Here is a 26,573-nt window from a genome sequence, read left to right on the forward strand (position 1 = left end):
AAAAATATATGTATTTTATTTACTGTACATTCTATATTAATGGCTGTATATTTTATTTAAACATACACACATTTGAAGGTGGTTTCCCATTAACCAGAACCTCTTGACCAATATCATATGATCCATATTATTTTTTGCTACTGCGCATGTGCAAAAATCTTTAAAAACTCATATGGTGCATGCATTACACAATAGGGAAATCCAATTGTTAGCACCTCCAGCTGTCACTCCTGTGCACCTGACGAAGCTATTCAATTGTTGATTCTGTCAGGCACAATCAGCAGCTGCGGTCGGCATTTCTGCTCACACCAACTAACCCCCATCCCCCGCCCAAGGGTTGTGAGCTTAAATGTCTGAAAAGTGACCTATTTAGGTGCCCAATCAGCACTTTTTGCGATTGCACCCATTTACTTAGTCACTTTACATGTCTAAACCTGACACTAATAGGCATAATTGGCGTGATAATGGTAATCTATTGAATATTGCCCCTGCGATCTACCATCTGACGGGAGATCGGGCTGCAATAAAAATAGAATTCCCCCCACAGTGTATGTACAGAGATGCTGTTGCATGGCTGAAAACTTTTTTCACATATATACTGTACATACCACTATTTAAGTGCTTTTATACAAATGATTATACCCTTTTGATACTGTCGCCTGGTTGACACTATTTACTATGATCTGCTATTCTTAATGTTATTGCAAAATATCTTGCTACATTACGACCTATAACCTAAAGCCAATTTTCCTTCAAAATAGGAGTTTTTATGATGATTTGGGGTGTTTTGATATGAAGAGATCTCTTTACTATCCCCTAATTGTATCCCATACCGTTTCTATTTTTTAATGTACATAACTTAACATAAACAATAAGAGTGCCCCCCAAAAAGAGGTTTACTTCTGCTTTTGCTCTCTTGCAAAAGAATCCCGTTACATCAATTGGTAAGATCTACTTGTTGATGAAAAAGCACTGATACTTTCCATGTCTTACTCATGTGTTGTGATTTACAAGTGGTTCCACATAAGTTGGCATGAGACACCTTTTTTAAAAATGCATGTAACCACAGGGATCATTGTGCCTCGTAACCAATGCAGAGAAATGGCACTGATGATTCTATTTTAATTAGTGATGAGCGGGTTCGGTTTTACTCGGTTTTACTCGGTTTTACTCGGTTCTCAAAACGGCATCTTATTGGCTCACGGATGTCACGTGTTTTGGATAGCCAATAAGATGCCGTTTTGAGAACCGAGTAAAACCGAGTAAAACCGAGTAAAACCGAACCTCGCTCATCACTAATTTTAATGTGTATATCTCTGATCTCTTTTCTTCACCAATAAAATAACAGCTACACAACAGTATTCATTTTGACAAGTATTTTCAATTTAGCTTTAAGCCTCATACACATTGGGCGACACACTAGACTATATGAACAATAACGATCTTTTTAAAAAAGATCTATTGTTCATTTCGTCTAGTGTGTATGCCTGTGATGCGCGCAAGCATGGGTAGTTCTCGTTCAGGCATTAGCTGAACATGCAGCTCAACTTTAACTATATCGTTGAGCTGCATTTTCAGGGAGTGCGGAATGACATCGCTGAATGATATTATTCAGTGTGTATGCGCTAGCAATCTCCCCTAATTATCAATCAGCGGCGATATAGCGCTGATTGCTAACAAGGGGAGGTCGCCCAGTGTGTAACCACTACCCGGCTTTAGTCTTAGTCACTTACTTAAAATTGTAGTTGTCTTAAAGTCACTTCCCCTGATGACACCTGGTCATGGAAAGGGGCATGGCCTCATATGAGGGCATGACTTAGTGGGAGGGAGTGGCCTCATGGTCAGAACTCCTGTTTTCAGCACTCTGGGGGTTCGGGAGATGCGGTCTTCCCCTGGGGAGTGTTGTGGCTGCAGTGTTGGCTCCTACACAATGACAGGAGCCGGATGTTGCATGTTATGTTACAGTACAGCACCCAGCTACTGTCACTGTGCAGGAACCAGCATTTTTTGGTCACCCCCTAGTGACACCACTGTTTAAAGTCAAATTTTAGTCTTTTTTTGCTGCGTTTAGTCAAGATTTAGTCAGTGGATCTCAGCTTCCATTTTAGTCTAATTTTAGTCAATGTTTTAGTCATATCTTTTGCAGTTTAATTATACTGTAATGTTGTTTTGCTGAAGGACATTTCTCTAAAAATCCCTGGAGAAGTTGGCATTACTGTAACTATGTGTTTAGTGATCTAGTCTCAGTAGGCTGAAAAAGTGTTACTTACTAAGTCTGACTTACTGTAGTTCTCCCATATATCGTATAAAAATTAATGCCACTTTTTTTGCTTTATTTTAGTTAAGATTTAGTTATTAGATCTCAGTTTTCATTTTAATTTAATTTTAGTCTAATTTTAGTTAACATTTTTGAAAACAAAGTTAATATAGCAACATAATGGAGGTAAGTTGAAATCAGGGAGATTTCTAGATTCTTTAAGTACTCAGGAAGATTTCTACTATTTCAGGGAGTCTCCCTGACAACCAGGGAGAGTTGGCAAGTATGTATTAGTGTTCTATATAAACAGCATGCAATTAATAGAATACCTGTGTTATTGTGTGAAGGCGGGTACACACTAGGTGACGGGGAATTGCTGGTGTTGAATGATATAGCATTCATCAATATAGTGTGTACACACTGAATGTTATCATTCAACGATAATGTTCAGTGACATCACTGCCGACATTCCTGAACATGCAGCTCAGCCCAACTTTGACGGGTTTGAGCTGCATGTCAGCTCAATATTGGTGATCGCTGAATGACGTGCGGGAGCGCACATCGTTCATCGGTCACCAATATTGCCCCCATAAACACTGGACGATATAAGCCTAAAAATAAATGATAATGACATTTATGTCATTGTTTATTTTTTAAGCTAAAATCGCCTAGTGTGTACCTCCCTTAACAAAAATTCTTCAATTTGCAATACAGTAGATAATTACACAAAATTTGTTTATTTATGATCATGTAGCCAGCTCATTCAATTACATGACTTGTTCATTACTGCAGAACTATCTAAAACTGGACTTTGGACATGTGTTAATTATAAATGTAGTTCTTTAGATTTATCTGGTCTGTAAAGTGTCAGCATGATTCATAATAAATTCTTATTCAGCAAAAAATATATGTCTTTTGTAGAGCCATAACTACATGAGGATATTGTGCTATTGAATGTACAGAACAGAACATACAGTTCTGCAAAGTGTTATGGTGTCTTCACAAATGTCCAATGTTGGAGACTAACGTATACTGTATAATAAGATTAGAGTGTAGATATAGTTAAAGTACTGCCTCGTAATTTTTACCTAAAACAAATTTCCGATAATAGGTAATTTCTCAGAAACAGGAAATAAATAACGTATCTCTTGCCAGGTGGCTTTTAAGATTTTACCCTGAAAGGAAAATGATTAGGTATAATTGTGAAGATTATAACTACTTACCAAAGATCATATATGTAAAGCTGGTTGTTGATTAACTCTGCCATGTTTAAAGCTTACATTGAGCAGTTACTGTAATTTTAAGGATTCATTTTTAGTACATGCATCACAAACTCTTTCACTTAAGCTTGAGTCATTGTGTTGCTATTTAATATTTATCCCATCATTGTGCATGTAATACATGATGACAATGCTAGCAGATATTTTCTTCTATATTATTCACTAGAATAGTAATAGACAATTGTGTCTTCTGAAAATCCTGCTCTGTTTGATATGATGCCTGGGTCAGCAAAATGAATCTTTGGGGCACCATAATGTGTTTGGGTACTACTGAGGTTATGTTTATACTATTGTCGTTAATCAGAACTGAGCACTTAACAAATTTCATTAAAACTATGCAATTTTACTGTTTCCATAACATATGCAAAGAGAGTATCTGTTACATGCTTTTCATTTATTTGCACTGTTGAAATGCATTACAAAATAATTATATTCCAGTAACTCCATTATACTAATGGAATGTTTTGCAGGTTGGACACTGGAATGAATATGAACGCTTTGTCCCTATCCCTGATCAGCAGCCTGTTAATGAGTCTTCCTCTGTGGAAAATAAGACAATTGTAGTTACAACAATTTTGGTAAGTGTTTTTATTTTATTGTTTCAAGACATTTTAAGCTCTACTCTAATTCTGTGAACAATTTAACCAATTCTGCAGTTGCAACTATTTATACATAATAATGTGTATTAAATATACCCTCACATTCAGTTTAATGGATCATCTGATTTATTTAAGGCAAATATTTTAAATAATACAGATACAAAATGGTTGAGTAGGAAGTTGTAGTCAGAGTAACCTGTGAAAATACAGTTGGTATACAGTAGGTGTCCCTGCTTACAATTGCTGTCCATCTGGAAAAATCTGCTTTCTATCCTGACCTTACAAATTCCAATGGTGCCTCCTCTACCCATTGAGCCCATGATTACCTGCATTTAGCTCTTTTCATATTAGATTGCAGAGTGATGCTATCAGTGTGGTTGAGCAAGGCATCCACATTTATGAATAAATAGCTATGTTATTAATGCAGTAACTAATAGGTTAGTAGCCACCAAAAATCCATTCATCTGCCACCTGTTGGATACCTGGCTAAATAGAAAGGATTGATACCCAGTTTATTCTGTAGTTTTACCATATATGGACCTTTATACTAACTTTATGGACAAAATATAACCAGCAGCAAACGGCAAATTCAGTATCACAGTTGCAACACTGTCTTGTCCCAGAAAAAAAAGTAATGCAATTAAATGTAAAGACAAAGTTTAAATCAGGGGATTAACAGAAATCCTCAAGAATATTTAATTTTATGGTTTAGGTTAATAAATAATGTGAATTTCCTATACTGTTCTCAAAAGATCAATGCAACTTTAGGCTGCTCAGAGCAAACACATTTCATTTATGCTTAGAATTGGTACCTTATTACATTAAAATATCTCTGTTCTTTACTACTTTATTAATTGAAAATGTTGTCATCTTGATGGACGTGGCTTATTTATATCACCATAATTATCTTTTTTTTAAATCATGTTAATTAAATGTGACATAGAAAATGTTTCCATGACAGTTTTATAGGACAGAAAATGGAGGCTTGAATGAGAGTGGAATCAAGGGGTAATTTTTAGGCAAAATAAGGCTTTCTGCTATGCACAGATACGCTCGGGCACACATGTTTTGCCCTCTTTAGCTTGAGAAAAACATGTTATTATCTATACATCATGATGAGTGAGCATTTGTTTGCGGCATAGTAAGCCACCCTGTGTTAATAGTTAAAACAGTTTATACTAGAGTTACATTCTGGTTGCAAATACTATATGCCCTTGTTCTTCTGTTGAAAAGCATATTGTTCTAGTAGATAGGAGAAGGCTGACCACTTTATGTAAAATGTAAACCTAGATACCCTCAGTTGAGTCATCTTCAACTAGGACTCCCAATATTCAGCTCAAATTCCTATTGGTACTATGCATTTGAAAACAAAAAACAGAATCTTGACTTAGATCTGTTTATTAAACCAATGCATAATAATGCCACATGCCAGCTCTTATTATCTGAGGAGTCTGACAGATACAGTGGTATAATTCAAAAACAGCCATAAGAATGTGTAGTAAGTTTCTCAAAATAAGTCTTGAGTAAAGAGCTAGGATAATCCTAAAGAAAAAAGCAAGATGAAGAGAGAATCATTATTATCCTCACATATGTTACTAAAGTCTAATGTATTATAACAAAGTACTGAAACACTTCATATAAGGTGCCACAGTTGGAAGTGCTTTATTATGTTTATAAAAGTGGGAAGATCATTAGCAATATATTAATTCGATTCGACATTGGACAATAGAAAATTAAATAGATGTAATTAACAACTCCTATAAAGGATCATTCCCCTGATATAGTTGTACATCGTATAATGCCATTTCAACAAGGAGACAATAACACACCCAAAAAGTGGATAGATATTCTCAGTTAGAGGATGTTTTACTTACTATAGCAAAGAAGTTTTACATCTCCATTAAATCCCTTGTATGTTGCTGTATTTGGACAAACAAATCCTGTAAAATCCTGTAAAAAGAGTAAATATTAACACATTAGAGCATATAGCAAGGATATTAAAGGTGCATACACATGGTGCGATGTAACCTTATGATTTTGACTATGTAGACAAAATTGTAAGGAAAGTTAGTGTAAATCGCACCGTGTGTACACAGCTTGCGATATCAATGCACGCTCCTGTCGGGTCGGTATCACAAGAACAGATAGACTGTGCAGGCAAGTCGATCTTGACTATATAGTGTACAATTTAGTACATAGTATAGTCAAAATTGGCAATTAGTCAAAATTTCACATAGTCAAAATCTCAAGTAAAGATAGTCAATATCAGTGTTTCCGGGCTCCGGGGAGCTCAGGGGAAATTGCAAAGTCAGAATTGGAGATTTTCAATATCTCACCGTGTGTATGCTCCTTTAGTGAGATTACAATACAAATTTATATTTGTATCTAAACATTATACTATGGCTCTTCACATGGTATCCCAGTGTTACTGGAAACTGCTGGCGGCACAGTAGTAGCATGAATGCAGAGAAGCAGAGGTGCATCTCACCTACTTCTCCAATGAGAGACATTTTGGATTTATAAGATACAGTCATTATTACTTTATGGTTTAAATAGAGAGGAAGACCTTACTTGTATTTAAAAAAAAGATATCTTTTATTTTCAAAATTATTGGCAAGATCATTATTTTAACACTATTATGTGCAATGTTTTGTACACAGACAGTAAGTATGATGTCATTTTGTCAACAGCATAATGTCAACATTTTTTGAATGTTGATATTCAAGATGTTAACATAATGTTGACATTGTCAGTATGTTGACATTGTGAATGTCAATACCCAATATTGGGTTCAAGGATAGGCTGCAGTTAGGCTGCAGGGATAGGCTGCAGTTAGGGTTAGAATCAAGGTTAGGGTTAGAGTATTATTCAGAATGTTAACATTCTGCAAAGTCGGCATGATTTCAGTGTGAATCCTGAATGTTGACATTATGCTGTCGACATTCTGAATGTCAACATTTTGACTGTTGACAAAATATATTGCACCCAGACATTCATGTATTTTTATTTTCTTACAGATTAAAATATTTAAAATTTCCCAGCAGTAATTGAGAGTAATATTTTCACGTTATAGAGAAACATTTTACTATATTTTAAGTATCTGCTACTGTATGTACTTCAAAATGTGTTCTTATGCTCACTTAAGCAATGAGTTGCTTTTAGCATAAATTATGGTGGTCTACACGTATGAAGTGATTTAATAAGTAATAGCAAATTTTGAAACTGAGAATTATAATTCATTGAAAATATATAATTTTTTACCAATTGCTTGGCATGGCCACATAAAATCCAACCACACTAGGCTGGGCTTTCATTGCCATGGTTGCATCTGATGCAACCAGTCTGAAATATCCCTTGTGTGGCTGCTGGAAGATAATCTTCCAGCATCTGCCACTGTCAGTGGGATCTCCTGGATACTCCACTTCCTTGTACCAACCCCTAGTGCTGTTGATCACTGCTGATTAGACTGCCTTGCGTCATCCTCCCCCCGCCCCCTCCCCACCCTGCGGTTACAGACATTAACAGCCAATGTGAAAAAGTAAAATATGCAGCCGTCACTTTATCTCATTCTCTTTGTACATCCCGTGGCTGCTCCTGTGTAAAAAAAAATTAAAAAAAATTGCGATGCTCACAGTGGTGCAATCATCAGTGGATCGATATATCAGCTACCGATGTTCTATAAAAAAAAATATTTTAAAACATGTAAAAGAAAATGTATTTTTTAAATATAAAATAGTGCAGAAAAAGTTTAAACAGATGTTCTTAACCTAATTCAATAGAAAAAAAATTACTGAGTGCAGTTTGGAAAAAATATTAGCCAGTTAAGTAGTTAACTGTTTACAGATTTGTATGCTGACTACCTTTTTATGATATTTACAATGATTTGAAGCAGATGTGATATATACATGGTCTAATTACATTATTATGACCACTAGCTAATAGCCAGAGTAATCGCCATGAGCAGCAAGGACCGCAGCTGTATGGGCTGAATTGTCATATTATATACACGCCTGGGAACCATCAGGTTTATTTTGATGGTGCACTGCTTCACTGTAGTGTGTCGTTCTGTTCTCACGTTCTAACTTGAAGTGACTAAAGATAATGGACCCAGTTTTCTATAGTTATTCATAAAGAAATCTTATATGCCCATTCTTTTCTAATGGGTGCCATTTGTACACTGAGAATGAAAATCTGCTAAAACCGTGATTAGCCAAAGTTGTAATAAAAGGAAGACTCCTTTGGGGGGTACACTTTAAATTGAAATGTTACGTTTGACCCAAAAAGCTGCATAATTTCCTCTCTCTACAATGTTGTCTAAAAACCACTGACTCCAGTGAGCACCACAAACACAAGATCAATTTGGATCTACATTTGAGACATATATCCCTACCAATTGTTGGTCATTACTATTAATTTCCTCACATATCTAATGACCAGCGTGTAATCTTCCTTTTTTCCTGTTTCTGAGACAAAGATTAATGTCAGATACTGTAGGTCAGCTTTTAATATAAATTAGTCTTAGTCTGTAAGTATTTAACATGAAAATAGTTTATATCTTTCTTATCTTTTGAGTCTCAAATTTGGGAATGCAATGGTGTAATTGATGCCTTTGATATAATAACAATAAGTAGAAGAAGAAGGCAAATCATGTATTTTTCTTCTGCAGTTTATATCTGTGCAAAGTAAGAGATCTTTACATCTGCTCAGGTATAGATTTATATAATGATGGCAGGAGTTGCACACTATCTTCTTTCATCTTGTGAACATTAGCAATGGCATAATAGAGCCTTTCTTCAGTAATGTGCTGTTAAATATGCTTGACCCATTATTTGTTTTATTAAAGGAAAATCCATATGTAATGAAAAAGAAAAATTATGAGCAGCTGGATGGCAATGAGAAGTATGAAGGGTACTGTGTGGATCTTGCTAGTGAGATTGCAAAGCATGTTGGAATAAAATATAAACTTTCCATTGTCGAAGATGGCAAATATGGTGCTCGTGACCCAGAAACGAAAATATGGAATGGAATGGTGGGGGAACTCGTATATGGGGTAAGTATTTACATGTTTTATTAAAATCATAGGGAATGTGCCATTGAGAGCACGATCTTTCTTGAAATTAAATTTTCACTGTACACATATAATATATAATGCTGCATGTGGGTAACACTAAAGAGCTTTATTGCTTAAATAGATCACTAGACTATCGTATGATAATTACCCTGCTTACTTTGATAGTGCTGTTCATGCACATTGCTGTGCTTACTCACTCTGGGGGTCATTCCGAGTTGATCGCTAGATAAAAATGTTTGCAGCGCAGCGATTAAATGAAAAAAGCGGCACTTCTGCGCATGCGTATGTGATGCAGTGCGCATGCGCAACGTACTTTCACAACAGCCGATGTAGTTTTACACAAGATCTAGCAAGGCTTTTCATTCGCAATGTCCACCGCAGAGTGATTGACAGGAAGTGGGCGTTTCTGGGTGTCAACTTTTCAGGGAGTGTTCGGAAAAATGCAGGCATGCCATGAAAAATGCAGGCGTGGCTGGGAGAACGCAGGGCGTGTTTGTGACATCAAATCCGGAACTGAACAATCTGAAGTGATAGCAAGCACTGAGTAGGTCTGGAGCTACTCTGAAACTGCACAATTTTTTTTTGTAGCCACTCTGCGATCCTTTCATTCACACTTCTGCTAAGCTAAAATACACTCCCAGTGGGAGACGGCATAGCGTTTGCACGGCTGCTAAAAACTGCTAGCGAGTGATCAACTCGGAATGACCCCCTATGTCTGTTTATCTGTCTGTCTGTCTGTGTGTCTATCTATCTCTATATTTTTCTGAAGTTTTTCTCGGGGTGGTGTTACTTATAATAGAAGGGGGAGTTTTACTAATAGATAATTTAGTTGATAAAATAAAATCCAGTATCACCATAAATACATTTTTAGAAATGCTCCAATCTCTCCAAAAATTTATTTTATTTTAACATCAGGGACTAGATGTAAAAACGTGCGATTTTTTTAGGTGTCTAAAAATAGCACCAAATCGCACATTTGTAACTTGCAATTTTTTACTAAAAATCGCAAATGAAATAGGGTGCGAATTTGAAGGTTAAAATGGAATTTGCATGTGATTATTGGCGATTTTTAGTAAAGGAAACGTGATTTTTAGTAATAAAAATATGCAGTTTTTAGGTCATGTTTTTATTACTTAGTCAGAAGCAAGCAGAGATCAGTGAGATCCATGCATGCTTCTGTCTGTAAAGTCAAGAAAGTGTTAAAAGTAAAAAACAAAATTTGAGCCGGTCCTGGTTGCAAAAATACAGGGAAAAAATTGACTGTGGTTCCCTGTATTTAAACAACCAGCACTGGGCTCTTGGACCGGTCCTGGTTCCAAAAATATGGGGGACAAAAGAAGTAGGGGTAACCCGTATTTTTGAAACCAGCACTGGGCTCCACTAGCCAGGGAGGTGATGCCACAGCTGGGGGACATTTTTATACAGGACCCTGAGGCCGCAGCATCACTACCCCCAACTAGTCACCTCTGGCCAGGTTTCCCAGGGGGAGTGGGGACCCCTTAAATAAATGGTTCCCCCCTCTCTAGGCACCCAAGAGCCAGGGATAAAGCCGGGGCTATGGCCGCCACCCTTGGGCTGTGGGTAGCGACTTCATAGCTGTTTGTGTAATAAAAAAATATTGTCTTTTATTGTGGAACTACAAGTCCCAGCAAATCTCCCCCGTATGCTGTTACTTGGAGAACAACAAGTATCAGCATGCAGGGAATTAATGGGCCTGCTGGTACCTGTAGTTCCACAACAAAAGGAATACCCCAAAAAAGACAAAACACACACCGTGAAGGTAAAAGTTTATTTACACATTCACACATACTTACCTAGTGTCCCACGCAGCACCTCGGTTCCCTTGTCCAAGTAGAATCCATTAGGGCACTTGTAAAACAAAAAACTCAATATACTCACCTAGAATCCTATGTAGATCAGTCCTCTTCATTTAAGTAGGCATCCACAGAGTTAAAAAAAAAAACCTGGTCCACGCAACTAAAGGGAATCCTCTTTCCCCGAATGCCGGGATCCCCCATGACTCCTGTCACTAGAGAACCAGCAGCCAATCAGCAAGCACCATATCATAGCGCTCTCCTGATTGATTTAGTGCTACTGGCCTGTCAATCAGGCAGAGCGCATAGGCTATAATGGAGGATCGCGGTCCTCCATTATAGTCAGTAGTTAGAAAATGTGGTAGACCGCAAGGTTAATTTAGGTCAGTTTTGTGTGTGTTTGGGATTGGTTGAACAGATACTGTCTGCTAACCCTATTTAAAATAAAGGTACTGTGGTCAAAGTAAGAAAGACTACTGTGGAATCCTTTCCAGCATGACTGGCTAACTGAGCCATCTAGTGTAGTGCTTGCATAAACAACAGACAATAGCTGCTAGGCATTTGTGGGACGTCAAGGTCACAATAGTAGGTACTATAATTTTTACCTTAAACAACAAAATTACTTCACTGACCATTTTGCCTTTATTTTATTTGGCAGTGCATTAATAAAGACTCTTGATGCATTAGCTATTAAAATGAATAGGGAAACTCAATCTCACTGGTCTTCGGGCAAATAAACTTCTAAAGGAAAGCCGCTTATACTCCATAGTACAACAATCAATTATATCTTTGATTGAGAGATGTATTTTGTTAGATGTGTTTTAAAGGGTGGTATTCATGTGACCGCCGGTCCGCTGACCAACAGTCACATGACCTCCTCCACGAGCCCGACGGCTCACTATCCCAATGGTCGACATGCCGACCAACAGGGACTATTTCCACTCGTGGGTGTCCACGACACCCATAGAGTGGGAATAGAACCCGTGGCGACCTCAGGTCGCCACCGAGCCCGCAGCATGGTGAGCACAGCAAGCCCGCAAGGGGCTTGCTGCACTCGCCCCTCCCCACCGGGATCCCGGCGTCGGTATGCTGCCGGGATCCCGGCGTCGGTCAGGAGACCGCCGGTCACCAGTACTACACCCGTTTTAAAAAGTGGAGATTGACTTGGCATCAGCATTTAGTACAGTGGTTCTCAAACTCGGTCCTCAGGACACCATACGGTTCACGTTTTCCATGTCACCCAGTAGCTGCACTGTGTATCACCAACTGTCACATTTTAAAAATCTACAGGTGACATGCAAAACATGAACCGTGTGGGGTCCTGAGGACCGAGTTTGAGGACCTGTGATTTAGTAGATTGGACAAATTACATATCCCCATGTGAATCACTAAAAATAGGTAATTTATTCAAAATTGATGTTTGCGAGATCTCTTTGTAATTCTGTCTAAAACCAAGCCTGGAGAACCTGTGACTCTACAGATATTGTAAAAATACAATCCTCACCATGCTTTCACAAATGATAGCTAACTGCAGGCAGTATATGCTGGGACTAGTAGTTTTATAATACTTGGAGAGCATTATTCAGGCTCTTTGTGTGACTAGGCACGTGTGCCTGGGCGCACCTTGTTACTGTGAGCGTCTTTGTCTGGATGGATGCGCACGCCTGGACGGAGACATGCCTGGACGGAGAATGGGGAATTCACTTTAATGGAGAGCATCTCCATCTGCGTGCCCAGACAGAGACGTTCTGAATGGGAAACGGCTCGTGCACTCTCGGCATGACTAGGCGGACGGATCGCCTAGTCACTCCAGGGATGCACATGTGCACCTCAGCCGGGTAAGATAATGGATGCTCCATCTGTAGGAAGGTGAGGCAGAACCTCCCCTGCCATACTTCCAGTCAGACTGCAGGGTTTTGACTATAAAAATTATTAGAATATTACAAAGAAGATATTTATAATTTTTGTATTATTCTGAAAGTTTTATAGGCAAAAATTGCCAAATTTGCAGCACTCCCTAGAAATACAGGGAGAGACTAGAGATGAGGTACGGTAGCAATAGTTCAGCCTCATCTCTGCTAGTCAGTTGCTGCCTGAGCTAGATGCTGGGCCATGAAGGGTATGGGTCGTTGGGTCGACTCAACTTATGTTGACAGTCATTGGGTCGACCAATGAAGGTCAACATGCATTAGGTTGACAGGGGCAATAGGTCAACATGGTCATTAGGTCGACATATACTAGGCCAACAGGTCAAAAGGTCAACATGGTTTTTTTGGATATTTTATTTTTCATCGTAAAATGACGGGGAACCCTAATTAGTGCACTGTGTCCCCACGCATGGCTCACTTCGCTCGCCATGCTTCGGGTAAGTTGCCTCGCTGCACTACCACTGCGCTTGGCACAGGTTACCATTCCCACTTGTAGTCCACGTGGATCGTAAAGTATGAAAAAGTCCACAAATGTAAAAAAAAATGTGAACAACTCTTGTCGACCTTTTGACCTGTCGACCTAGTATATGTCGACCTAATGACCATGTTGACCTATTGACCTTGTCGACCTAATGCATGTTGACCTTCAGTGGTAGACCTAATGACTGTCGACATAAGTTGTGTCGACCTAACGACCGTAATCCACCATGAAGAAGGCATTAAAACACAGAGAAAACAGACAATGGAGGAATACCTCACTGTGGAGGGGAGGGTGAGGGGCATGTCTTGAGCTCTGATGGACACCTCTAATGATCAGTGACCCCCAGTCCATGAAGTACATCAGGGCTCAGCAGCAGCAGCAAAACCACTGAGGAGGAAAGGAATATGCAGAGGAAACAACAAAGGAGAAAAGGGTGAGGAGGGTCAGCTATGGACAATAGGACACTACCTGGAGACTTGTAAATAACTATGAGGTAGATGTATTAAGCCTGGAGATGGCATAAGGAAGTGATTAACCAGTGATAAGTACAAGGTGATAAATGCACCAGCTAATCACATCCTAACTGTTAATTTACATATTGGCGCTAATTGGCTGTTGCGTTTATCAGCTTGCACTTATCACTGGTTTACCACTTCCTTATGACTTCTCTAGGTTAATACATCTGTCCCATAACAGGATAAGGGGTTTCCATGTAGGCTACAGTGGCTGCCAACTTCTCACTATGCAGGGACTGTCACCTTCTGTGTAAGGGATGGGGGTCTTCTGTGCTAGGGGAGATCTGTGCTATGGGAAGATCTGTGTGTGGGGGGGATCTATAAGGGAGTCTGGTTCATATGTGTGTGTGTAAATCTGGCTCTGATACCAGCCAGTACCTCCCCAGCCATTGACCTCACTGCACATCCCTGCCAGAGAGCTATAGTATGTCCAAGCCTGGTTTAAAACTGTGCAGAGGAATTATAGATAATTATCTGTTTGATTTTATGGTGATTACACATGCACTGTACAACATACTTTCTAGCTCTGCCGGAATGTTCTATAAACTCCCAAAATAGTGGTTGATCTCCTGGGATCCAATGAGAGTCTGAAACTCTTCCTGATATCCACCCATAATGAGATATATCCAGTATGGTGTAACAGTACATTTTGCATTATCACAATGCAATGAGTAGAGCAGTAATAGAAGCATTATGATACAAATGACATCATTAAGCCCCATCTGAGTTAACTTCATTAAAATCCCCTCCACACTTCACTAGGGGAGCTGAGAAAAGTAGGCAAATATACTGTACCTTACGTCATCAATAATTAAATTGCTCATTGGTTGTTTATATATATGCTTCATATACCCCCCAATGGAAACATCCATCTAAATGTAGCTTAGAACTTTGGTGGTTTTGGTGGTGACCAAAGTTCCAATCCTAGTACCTTGTTGTTGTGACAGAGTCCTAAAATAAATAACAAATACCCAAATTAATGTGTAATAAGAAAAAATTGGTAGTATTCCAAACTAAGCACATATCATAATTCTGACTTAGACATGTACTATATGTTCACAGTATATTTGTGTTTTTATATATATATATATATATATATATATATATATTTATATAAAATATGAATACATGGACCAGCACTCCCTCTGGATTATAGCGTCCTGCTCCGGTGCCCACTGTAATATACAGACCAGGGCCGGCTCCAGGCCTACTAGCACCCTGAGCAAGAAAATTTTAAAGTGCGCGCTCCTGAAAAAGTGTACGTGGCCTCGCAACTTTATATTATCAGACTATAAATATATTTATTCGCACCCCTCTACACACACAATTAGCAGCCTTACATATATTGCCCACTGTAGTGTACTTTACACATAATGTCTCCAGTATAGTGTGCAGTGCCAGGTACACATACACCCCCAGTAGTGCCAAATACACATACACCCCCAGTAGTGCCAGATACACATTATATGCTCCCACCAGTGCCAGATACACATATGCCCCAGCAGTGCAGTGCCAGATACACATATGCCCCCAGCAGTGCAGTGCCAGATACACATTATATGCCCCCACAGTGCCAGATACACAATATATGCCCCCAGGAGTGCCAGATACACATATGCCCCCAGGAGTGCAGTTCCAGATACACATTATATGCCTCCCAGAGCATTAGATACACATTATATGCCCCCACAGTGCCAGATACAAATTATATACCCCCACAGTGCCAGATACACATTATATGCCTACACAGTGCCAGATAAACATTATATGCCCCACAGTGCCAGATACACATCATATGCCCCCACATTGTCAGATACACATAATATGGGGTATATGAAGCACATCAAGGTATCTTTATTCCTTGATGTGCTTCATATACCCCTTAACAGCGTGAGTGGGGGTACGCAAAATAAAAGCCATATCTTCTAATAGGAAAGTGATTAATTACTTTCCCATTTTATGCGCTTTATGAAATTAATGATCCTACTTTTCCTTTCTAAATCCTACAGTATTAGCCACAGTGTCTCCCTAAATAAGCAAAAGTAGATGAATTGCATTATTTTCATGGGGAAAACAGAAATACAATTTTAATAGTTATAATTTGTGGGCAACTGTTTGGTCAGCAGGGTGGCTGGTTATCATCATTTTTGTGTGGTGGCCATCCCCCGATTACTAATCTTCCCCAGACACTACTACAGCAATGTTTTGAGATATATATCAGATTTCCTTTGAGAAAGAGATCTATTGTGATGCTGCCATAGTGTGAGTATACTCATGAAGTGCTGGCTATTTTCTATTCATTATTCTTGTTATACTGGAACTGGAGATTGTACACTTATGGTGAGTGACCATTCTTTTGTAAAAATAAATTGACACTGCAGTGTCAATGTTTTATCAATCGTGACAGAATATAGTAGATGCAGTGTAAGAGATGGAAAACAACAGTCCAAGTTGTGAATCAAACATCAAAGTGTTTATTTACAGCATTTCAAATATACAGCAACATTTCGGACATCCAGGTGTTTGAGAAAGGGCATTTGGCTGCCCGATATGTTGTTGTAGATTTTAAATGCTGTAAATAAACACTTTTGTGTTTGATTCACAACTTTGAGTGCAGTTTCCATATTTTACGCTATAGCTATCTGTTTATCTGTCCATCATTTATTATATGTAATAGCTAAAGTACTGTAGGTTTTATTTATGTGTTGGTTTTATTTTTCAAATAACTTCCTAGTAATATATACAGGAATGTGCTTGCACATGAATGCACCTCCTCATATGTGGATGCCTTTGTGTGATTACACTCATTCATTTTTCCATTTGCTTCTTTTCCCTAAATTGTATGATCTGTAGTATTATCGCAGCTTGACCAAAAATTGGCTTGCAGAGAATACAACCTTTTAGTTAAACAGTAAATTAATTTTTGCTGGAAATTGCATTTCAGTCCATCAGAGGTCATGTATTATCATGAGAGTTAATTGATCCATTCAAAAGTCAATAAATATTGACTGTACTTGTGTGTTTAAAGAGCTGGCATCATATTTAGACTTATCAAAAGAAAAGCATTGATTTATTTCTCTGAAGTAAGATCTGCAGCCATAATGCGAATGAATGCAGTGCTATTTCATTTCTTTTATTTCAATTGTCCTGTTATCCTATTACACCCAAGAGAACACATTTATAAAAGCATTTTCACATCCTTATCATTTTACCTGATTCCCTTAGGGAAAGGTCAATATTAAGACAAATTACTATGGCCTGAACTCCATGTTAAAACAGGTTCTTCATTCTGTATGCAGTTGTTTGGTTTGGAATATGCTTTATAAGCTGTGAATATACCCAAAAATCCTAAATAGAATTCTTACATTAGCACAGAGACTCTTAAACATTTTTATTTCATTTTCAGTGTTAGTCCCCCAAGAATTGATATTACCATATAATTATAATAAAATACATTTGACCCAATGTACAAAGCCTTGAAAAGTTATAAAGTAAAGGAGATAAACAACCAACAACCAGCTCCTAACTGCCATTTCTAAAACACAGCATGTAACATGGCAGTTAGGAGCTGATTGGCTGATTTGCTCTCTCCACTTTATCACTATTCAAGGCTTAGTACATCAGCTCCAGTGTTTGTTGCTGTGCCCCCATTTATTAGCACTTACTAAATGAATCTACTATGCATTACTGTTGTAGTTTAATGCAGTGGCTTTATGGACAAGACCTGTGGATGAAGAGCAGTGGAAGATAAAAAAAAATGTCCATTTGTGATAACATTGCATCAGCATGTGTGTCAAAAAAGGGAGCTGTTTTATTTTTCTAATTTTACATAATTAATGCTGGGATATGGTACGATGATTTGCTACAGTTGTAGGATTAGGGAGGACATCATTAGTGGCATTTAGAGTAGATGTTATAACTTGATACAAAGGAATAGTACAAATATGAACTTACGTTTTGGTCGGTTCCGGTATGAATGGTCGACCATGTTATGGTCGACAGTCATTAGGTCGACCACTATTGGTCGACATTGACATGGTCGACACATGAAAGGTCGACACATGAATAGGTCGATATAAGTTTTTTTTTACCTTTTTTGTGTCGTTTTTTTGCGTAAAGTGACTGGGAACCCCAATTAGTGCACCGCGTCCCCTCGCATGGCTTGCTTCGCTCGCCATGCTTCAGGCATGGTGCCTTCGCTTCGCTTGGCACAGATTACCGTTCCAATCGTAGTCCACGGGGATCGTAAAGTATGGAAAAGTTCCCCAAAAGAAAAAAAGTTACAAAATTCATGTCGACTTTTTCATGTGTCGACCTTTCATGTGTCAACAATTTTCATGTGTCGACCATGTCAATGTCGACCAATAGTGGTCGACCTAATGACTGTCGACCATAACATGGTCGACCATGTGAACGGATACCGTTTTGGTCTAGTCTGAACTTACCTTGTTGGGCTGCCTAATCACGTCTACTGTATGTCATTAAATAGTTCATGAACTAGTAACTACTGCCCCTTATTAACCCTAATGTGCTTATTTATGCACAAGTATGCATTTTGTCATTCTCAATTATCTAAAACTATGGGCCTTATTCAGGTTTATTAGCATACCAAAAAAAGTAAGCAATTAGGTAAAACCATATTGCACTGCTGGAAGGGCAGATGTAACATGTGCAGAGAGATTTTGATTTGGGTGGAGTAGGTTTAAAATTAAATCTAAATTGCAGTGTAGAAAATAAGCAGCAAGTATTTCCTATGCACGGAAACAATATAAGACACCCAAATCTAAATCTCTCTGCACATGTTACAACAACCCTACCTGTAGTGCAACATGGTTTGCCAAATTGCTTACTTTTTTAGTTTGCTAACAAACCTGAATGACCCCCTTTATTCAAGTCTTCTGCCTGCACAGCAGAGTAATCGGTCTTCACTTAAAACATCTTGCAACGTGTTTAGCAGAATTTGTCCTGGCACTAGCCTCTGAAAAAAATATTTTAAAAATAATGACCCTGACTCTTGTTTAAAAATTGCTTACTGTATTATTTTTAGCATCGTACATCATCTAAAGTGATTTACCTTAAGAGCTTAACGCTTGATGTTTCCTGAGTTATGGATTGTTAGCTGGTGTGAATGTCATGAAATAATAATGAATTCCGCACTTTAAAGAAACAAAACCAGCACTTTTCTTAAAATGCTTGCTCACAGTGCAATTTTAAATGGCTTTATGCTTGATTTATGATCTTAATACAAATGACAGGCAGATCCACCTAGCTCAGAGAACATGTTACCATTATAGAGGATATAGAAGCGAATATGTAATGCATATAGCATTTGATCAGTTATTTGTATCTGGTATATTTTTCACAGCAAAGGTTTAGGTAAAGTACAACAAATCTTTTAACATAAATTGAAAAAATGAAACAAAAAGAAATAAGGAACATTTAAAGGTGTGTGGTATGGAACAATTTTAATTATTTTTTCTCTTCTATATGACCATTTTTGTGTTCATTTTTTGCTACTCATACGATAAGAACTAAATTTTAAACTACAAATGTTTTAAATATCTACCAAATGCACTACTGTAATATTCAATAGCATTTTGCATGATAACTATAGCAATAATATTTTTATCAAATTATATTTATACATAATACAATGGTTTGTGCTATGACAGAAAGAACTATAGTATTCAGGCCACTATTTATTTATTTTTTTAAATTATTGTTTAATATTCTTGGATTTATTTTATTTTAATGTTGAGGTAATTATTTACTACGCTCACATTTTTGTTTTACACTTGTGGTATTCCCAAATCTGTTACTCAGCACCATCCAGCAGGACAGGATTTTACTACTGTCTAATTATAACAAGTGATTTTTATTGTTAATCTGCTTCAAAAACTGCTTTTTACTCCCATTACACCTAAATAATAGGTGTAAATAATAGGTCATGAGCCGTTAGGGAGTTCTGAGGGAAGACTTGGAAATCAATTTGTACTTATTGAAATATTTTCTTTGTTTTCAGAGAGCAGACATAGCTGTCGCCCCGCTCACCATTACTCTGGTACGGGAAGAAGTGATTGATTTTTCAAAACCATTTATGAGCCTTGGCATCTCCATCATGATTAAGAAGCCTCAAAAATCAAAACCAGGAGTATTTTCTTTCCTGGATCCCTTGGCATATGAAATATGGATGTGTATAGTTTTTGCGTACATTGGAGTCAGTGTAGTTCTTTTCCTAGTGAGCAGATTCAGCCCTTATGAATGGCACTTGGAAGACACAGATGAAGCTCGTGACCCTCAGAACCCTCCCGACCCTCCAAATGAGTTTGGAATATTTAACAGCCTGTGGTTTTCCCTGGGTGCCTTTATGCAGCAAGGATGCGATATTTCTCCAAGGTTTGTTCCATATCACTCCATTACCTTCTTGCATTTTATGGTCATACAATACACTGATGCCATGGTGTATATATGTTAATTTTTTAATCCTTTTTTAATTCCCAATTTTGTTTTTTGCTTCACATCCCTCAGTGCTAAGCTACATCATTAAAACATTTTGCTTGCCACCATCTATCATGTATAATTGGTATGAGCTCAAAGCCCTTTATACATGTCAATTAAAACTTATATTCACCATGTTGAGACTGTAAAATGCATAGGGTCTTTATGTTTCAGCAATGCTTGGAGGTCTACCGTGTTTTTGCTGCATATCTCATTTTACGGTCATCTGCTTGGTGCATATAACATATGTTGCTATGCAAATGTAGCAGCTGATTGCTCTGAAGACACATGCAACAGCAGTTTAATTACCTTTGTCTTCACGCTTGTCATTGCACGCTCTTGTCTTCATTTCTGTAATTGTTCTGCTCCCCCCTCTTTTGTTATTTTCTGAGGTCCTGTTATTTTTGCATGCTGCTCGTGGCTGTTACAATTTTCTTTATTATGCCATAAAGTCTTTTTATTGCCATTTATAGGATAAACACAAATTCACAATGTAACTATATAAAATTGTCAGCAAATAATCAACAAATTTAATGTTTACTTAAAATTAAACTACAGCTTTTGACTTTCCCCTAGGACATTCCCAAATTTATTTTACTTAACAGCCAGCTATACATACAGTACATGAGAAGTAAATATGTAAAAAAAGAGCAAAACAACAATATAAATGATCAAGAATATGCAATTTTTTTCATTTGAATCAAACATACAACCCATGTACTATAATATTTATGTTGTACTTTTTTTTATTCATTTCTGTTAATTTTAACAAGAAGATCTTCTTTACATTCTTTACATTCTTATTTCTTCTTTACATTATCTTAGTTCATATGTAACTATAGTGAGAGAATTGCCTTCACTTGAGTTGCAGTGTAATACACATTTAATCCATGGATAAAGTTACATACCTTTAGCTCAGTACATTATCCCTGTCAAGCATTGTGGCTTTTAGACAGCAGAAAGATGCAATACTTAAATAACTAGATTGGAATTTTTTATCATTTTCTATATCAAGTTCATCAGTTTATTCCAAAAACCTTCAGTGCTTGAATTAGCCAGGTATGAATGTCTTCAAATTGTTCATACTAAAGAAATGGGATCATTGAGATATTGGCCCTCATTCCGAGTTGTTTGCTCGGTAAAAATCCTCGCATCGCAGCGATTTTCCGCTTAATGCGCATGCGCAATGTCCGCACTGCGACTGCGCCAAGTAAATTTGCTATGCACTTAGTAATTTTACTCACGGCATTTTCATCGTTCTGGCGATCGTAATGTGATTGACAGGAAATGGGTGTTACTGGGCGGAAACAGGCCGTTTTATGGGCGTGTGGGAAAAAACGCTACCGTTTCCGGAAAAAACGCAGGAGTGGCCGGAGAAACGGAGGAGTGTCTGGGCGAACGCTGGGTGTGTTTGTGACGTCAAACCAGGAACGACAAGCACTGAACTGATCGCAGATGCCGAGTAAGTCTGAAGCTACTCAGAAACTGCTACGAGGTGTGTAATCGCAATATTGCGATTACTTCGTTCGCAATTTTAAGATGCTAAGATTCACTCCCAGTAGGCGGCGGCTTAGCGTGAGCAACTCTGCTAAAATCGCCTTGCGAGCGAACAACTCGGAATGACCTCCATTGCCAAGAGTTTTGTTATGTTTATGACTGAGTGTCAAACTTCCTGTGCAAAATGACTTAAAATATTACATGGATTCATTTAAGTATGCAGAACTTCTAGTCTTGAAATAGAAATCTGAGTCAATCAGGTAGGAAAGTTTTGATTGCCCCTCTGGGTCCAAAGAATTGTAGAGCTTTACCCTAAACCCAGGAATATTTCAGAAATGCACAGGGATTACAAATTTATAATCTAGAGTTGTCTACCCTTTGTGTTATTCTGGTAGTAGTCAGAAGGAATGGAGGGGGTCATTCCGAGTTGATCGTAGCTGTGATAAATTTAGCACAGCTACAATCTTCTTCCCTGACATGCGGGGGGATGCCCAGCACAGGGCTAGCCCACCCCGCATGTCAGTCTGGCCCCCCTCGCAGAAGTACAAAGGCATCGCACAGCGGCAATGCCTTTGCACTTCAAGAGTAGCTCCAGGCCAGCGCAGCTTTAGTGTTCTGGCCGGGAGCTACTCATTGCTCCCCAGCCTGCAGCGGCTGCGTGTGACGTCACGCAACCGCTGCGGCCCGCCCCCTGTTCGGTGCAGCCACACCTGCGTTGGCCGGACCAAACCGACGAACGGTGGCCAAACGCCGCCATTCTGCCCCCTCCTGCCCAGCAATCGCCTCTGCCTGTCAATCAGGCAGAGGCGATCGCATCCCTGCTACAGCCTTTGGCCGTCTGGCATGCACCGGTGCACTACGGTGCCAGCGCATGCGCAGCAGGGACCCGTTCGCTCTGCTGCATTAAAACGCAGCGAGCAAATGGGTCAGAATGACCCCCAGAGATAGATGTAGTAACTGTTGCATATACACTTGTGTTTGATCTGTAATGGGCACAGTGATTTTAAATTTCTTAAGTATTGCTTGTCATTGTCTTTGTTGTGCTCTACCCTCTCTGTATCTGTTAACTAATAAGGGCAGGTCATTTAATCTGCTGTTGATTATGTGTTTGCCGAGTTTGAAAGACCGGCAAATAAGCCTTATGACATCACATGGAAAGCTTCAAAGTTTGGGATTTTTTTGTCAACTTTGCTTTCAGTTGCAATGCAGCTTTTTCAAGTTATTCTCTATTTGAATTACATGGCATTGTTTTGTGAGAATTAGTTAACTATGCATAGTTTCATTAGTACACCAACGGGATGGCTTATCAGTAAACCCAGAAGTGTAATGGGTCTAGCATATATCAAACTTTATTTTACAATAAATAAAATAGCCAAAATGTGTTAGCTAAGTTAGAAAGCTAACATTGTCCTAGGCTCACAGAGGGGAATTCAATTGTTTTGGGCATCTAATTTTTGCATTTAAACTGGACTTTTAAGACACCCAAACAATTATTACTATTCAATTGTTGTTTGGGCACACATGCATATCGCGCATGTCACACCCATACAGACAGGGTTTAGCTGCATAAAACAGTTAAAGCCATCTAAAGTCTTGCTTTGGCATCCAGAATACTGTTTGGACACATTTTTGCATACAGTTTTTTCTTGAACCTCAGGAGGCTGCAAGAAAAAATGTGTCCTCCATGGCTGCTGGGTGCCCAAACGGCAGAATAATTGAGTTGCTGCCATTGGCTGTCATCTAGTGTTGGCCATAAGAAAAACAAATGAATTCCCCCATAGCAGGATATTCAATTAGCCGTGGCTAATTGACAGCTGAAATCCTTGCAATGCGAGGAAAAGCTGTTCAATTAAAAAGTATTTTTCCCACACCTAAAAATCAGGGGTTCACATGCAGAAACCCACTGATTCCACATAAACTGTGGAATCAATGAGTTTTTCCATCACACAAACCACTGATTTTGCCATTTTCTTCTGGACTTCACGCAGTTCATGATACTGTGAGATTCAGTCCAGCAATGGGCATTCACATGCAAAATAATCTCCACTAATTAAATTGCTCTTGTGCGGCAATTAGCCCAATATCTCGCATAGTGTGTGTGAACAGCTAAAACACACTCTGAACCTGAACTGAATTTAAAATGCTTCAGTGTTACGTACAGTAGTTAGCAATATTGGTACATAAGGCATAACAAATACAGTACAAACACCAAATATTGGGGGGGGGGGGGGAAACTTCCTCTAAGTAAGCTGTAGCTTTGATTGTGATGGAAATAACTGTTAATACAGCACATTTATTATGACATCAGAAGAAAGAATGTTCCTGCACCTGTTAATTAAACACTGTTTATTTTCATAGTAGTAAAGATCATTTTTAACTTTTTGATTCCAATCTCTCCTATTTTTTTTTTGTACACATTCTTAAATTTCTCAACATTTGCTTCTGTGCTTCCTTTTATCATCGACTTTAAAGGTATGCAGCTTTATGTTTGTGTCATTATTTTATGTTAAATTTACAATATCAATATCAAAATGACATTATTATTTAAATACTGTACAACACATACATTGCAATGATGCATATACTGTATGTATGTATATATATATATATATATATAAAAAAAAAAAAAAAAAATATATATATATATATATATATATATATATGTACCAAGACAACTACATGTATTTAAAAAAAATCAGTTTTAAATTATTTTACTGTTAGGTCATGGGATAGTATTAATTCTAGCTTTTTTTAAGTCATCATTTGACACACAGCTGTGCATATAATTAAAAATACATATTTTAATTTAGCTTTTTTGTTTTACATTTTTTATATAATTCTCCTAGTGCTGGTGATAACATAAATCAGACCTATAGTTTGCAATTTATTTAGACTACTGGAACATCTGCTGTTATTGTTTTCAGCAGTCTTAATTCTAGGAACTGTTGATGTTTGTCTTGTAGAGAAGCATATCCTGGATTATCTGGATAAATATCTAATCGTCTTTTTTTACAGATCTCTCTCTGGGCGAATAGTTGGAGGAGTATGGTGGTTCTTCACTTTAATCATAATCTCCTCCTACACTGCCAACTTGGCTGCTTTCCTTACAGTGGAAAGGATGGTGTCTCCCATAGAAAGTGCAGAGGATCTAGCAAAACAAACAGAAATAGCATATGGCACTTTGGATTCAGGATCTACCAAAGAATTTTTTCGGGTAGGTTCATTTAATGATTTTGGATTAAAATCAATCGGTTTCAAGCCATATAGTGTTACATAAAAGAGTATAAGTATAAACAAAATACTTAGTATCCACACATTATTCATACATGCTGCTTTGCACTGGGTAGATTGAGGGTGGACATATCCTCACATACTATTGGATGCAGTGGTCGAAGTAGAAATTTTGAAGTGGGGTATGGAAAAGTGAAGGCTTTAATTATGTGCATGCTCTCTGGAAAAAGGTGTGTGGCCTTAAGTGTACTGTACCACACTGTATACCCCTTATACACATTATGCACCACAATAATAGGACCCCCTTATACTATCTAGTACTGGTGCCCCTTTCACATTACGCCACACAGTATGAGCCAAAATTCACATTATGCCACATGGAGTGAGCCAAAAGTCACATTAACCCACATGAAATGAGCCAAAATTCACATTACACCACACAGAATGAATAAAAATTCACATTACACCACACAGAATGAGCCAAAATTCACATTACATCATAAGGAATGCGCTAAAATTCACATAATACCACACGGAATGAGCCAAAATTCCCATTATACCACATGAAATGAGCCAAAATACACATTACACCACACAGAATGAGCCAAAACACTGGGACAGGGAGAGTGACAGCAGGGACAGGGAGAGTGACAGCAGGGACATAGGGCCAGAGCAATGACAGAGGGACAGGGGATAGTGACAGAGGGACAGGAAGGATATACAGTAGGGAGCAGAGGAGGCTGTGGTTGGTGGTGGGGGAATGGAGGAGGCGGCATTGGGCAGCTGCAGCAGCAGTGTGGAGGAGCCTGTGGTCATTGGCGGTGGCGGTACAGAGGAGGCAGCTGTGGTCAGAGGCGACGGCTGCTCTGTCCCTTCAGTGCGGCTCTGATTGTGAACCCCCCACGTCCAGTCTGCCTATCATTCTACATCTGGCACAGACTGGCAGCCAATCAGGGGCTGCTCCTCATTGGCTGCCAGTTCGAGAGTTCCAATTGGTGCGTGAATAGCGCAAAAGTATGCAGACCTACTAGTCTTGAAATAGAAATCTGAGTCAATCAGGTAGAAAAGTTTGGATTGCCCCTCTGGGTCCAAAGAATTGTGGAGCTTTACCCTAAGCCCAGGAATATTTCAGAAATGTACAGAGTTTACAAATTTATGATCTAGACTTGTCTACCCTTTGTGTTATTCTGGAAGTAGTCAGAAGGAATGGAGATAGATGTAGTAACTGTTGCATATACACTTGTGTTTAATCTGTAATGGGCACAGTGATTTTAAACTTCTTAAGTATTGCTTGTCATTGTGTTTGTTGTGCTCTACCCTCTCTGTATCTGTTAAGTAATAAGGGCAGGTCATTTAATCTGCTGTTGATTATGTGTTTGCTGAGTTTGAAAGACCAGCAAAT

General features: G+C 38.4%; 1 protein-coding gene across 3 annotated transcripts in view; it reads left to right on the forward strand.

Moving 5' to 3' along the window:
* Positions 1–26,573, forward strand: part of GRIA3 (glutamate ionotropic receptor AMPA type subunit 3) — a 459,549-nt gene that overhangs the window by 381,440 nt on the left and 51,536 nt on the right. For all 3 annotated transcript variants that reach the window (XM_063937238.1, XM_063937239.1, XM_063937240.1), the window contains exons 9-12: positions 4,008–4,115; positions 8,980–9,186; positions 19,968–20,341; positions 24,956–25,154. In XM_063937238.1, the coding sequence (XP_063793308.1) occupies positions 4,008–4,115; positions 8,980–9,186; positions 19,968–20,341; positions 24,956–25,154 (888 nt within the window). The remainder of the gene's footprint in view (positions 1–4,007; positions 4,116–8,979; positions 9,187–19,967; positions 20,342–24,955; positions 25,155–26,573) is intronic.

This window comes from Pseudophryne corroboree, chromosome 8 (assembly GCF_028390025.1).
Source record: "Pseudophryne corroboree isolate aPseCor3 chromosome 8, aPseCor3.hap2, whole genome shotgun sequence".
Taxonomy (NCBI): Eukaryota; Metazoa; Chordata; class Amphibia; order Anura; family Myobatrachidae; genus Pseudophryne; species Pseudophryne corroboree.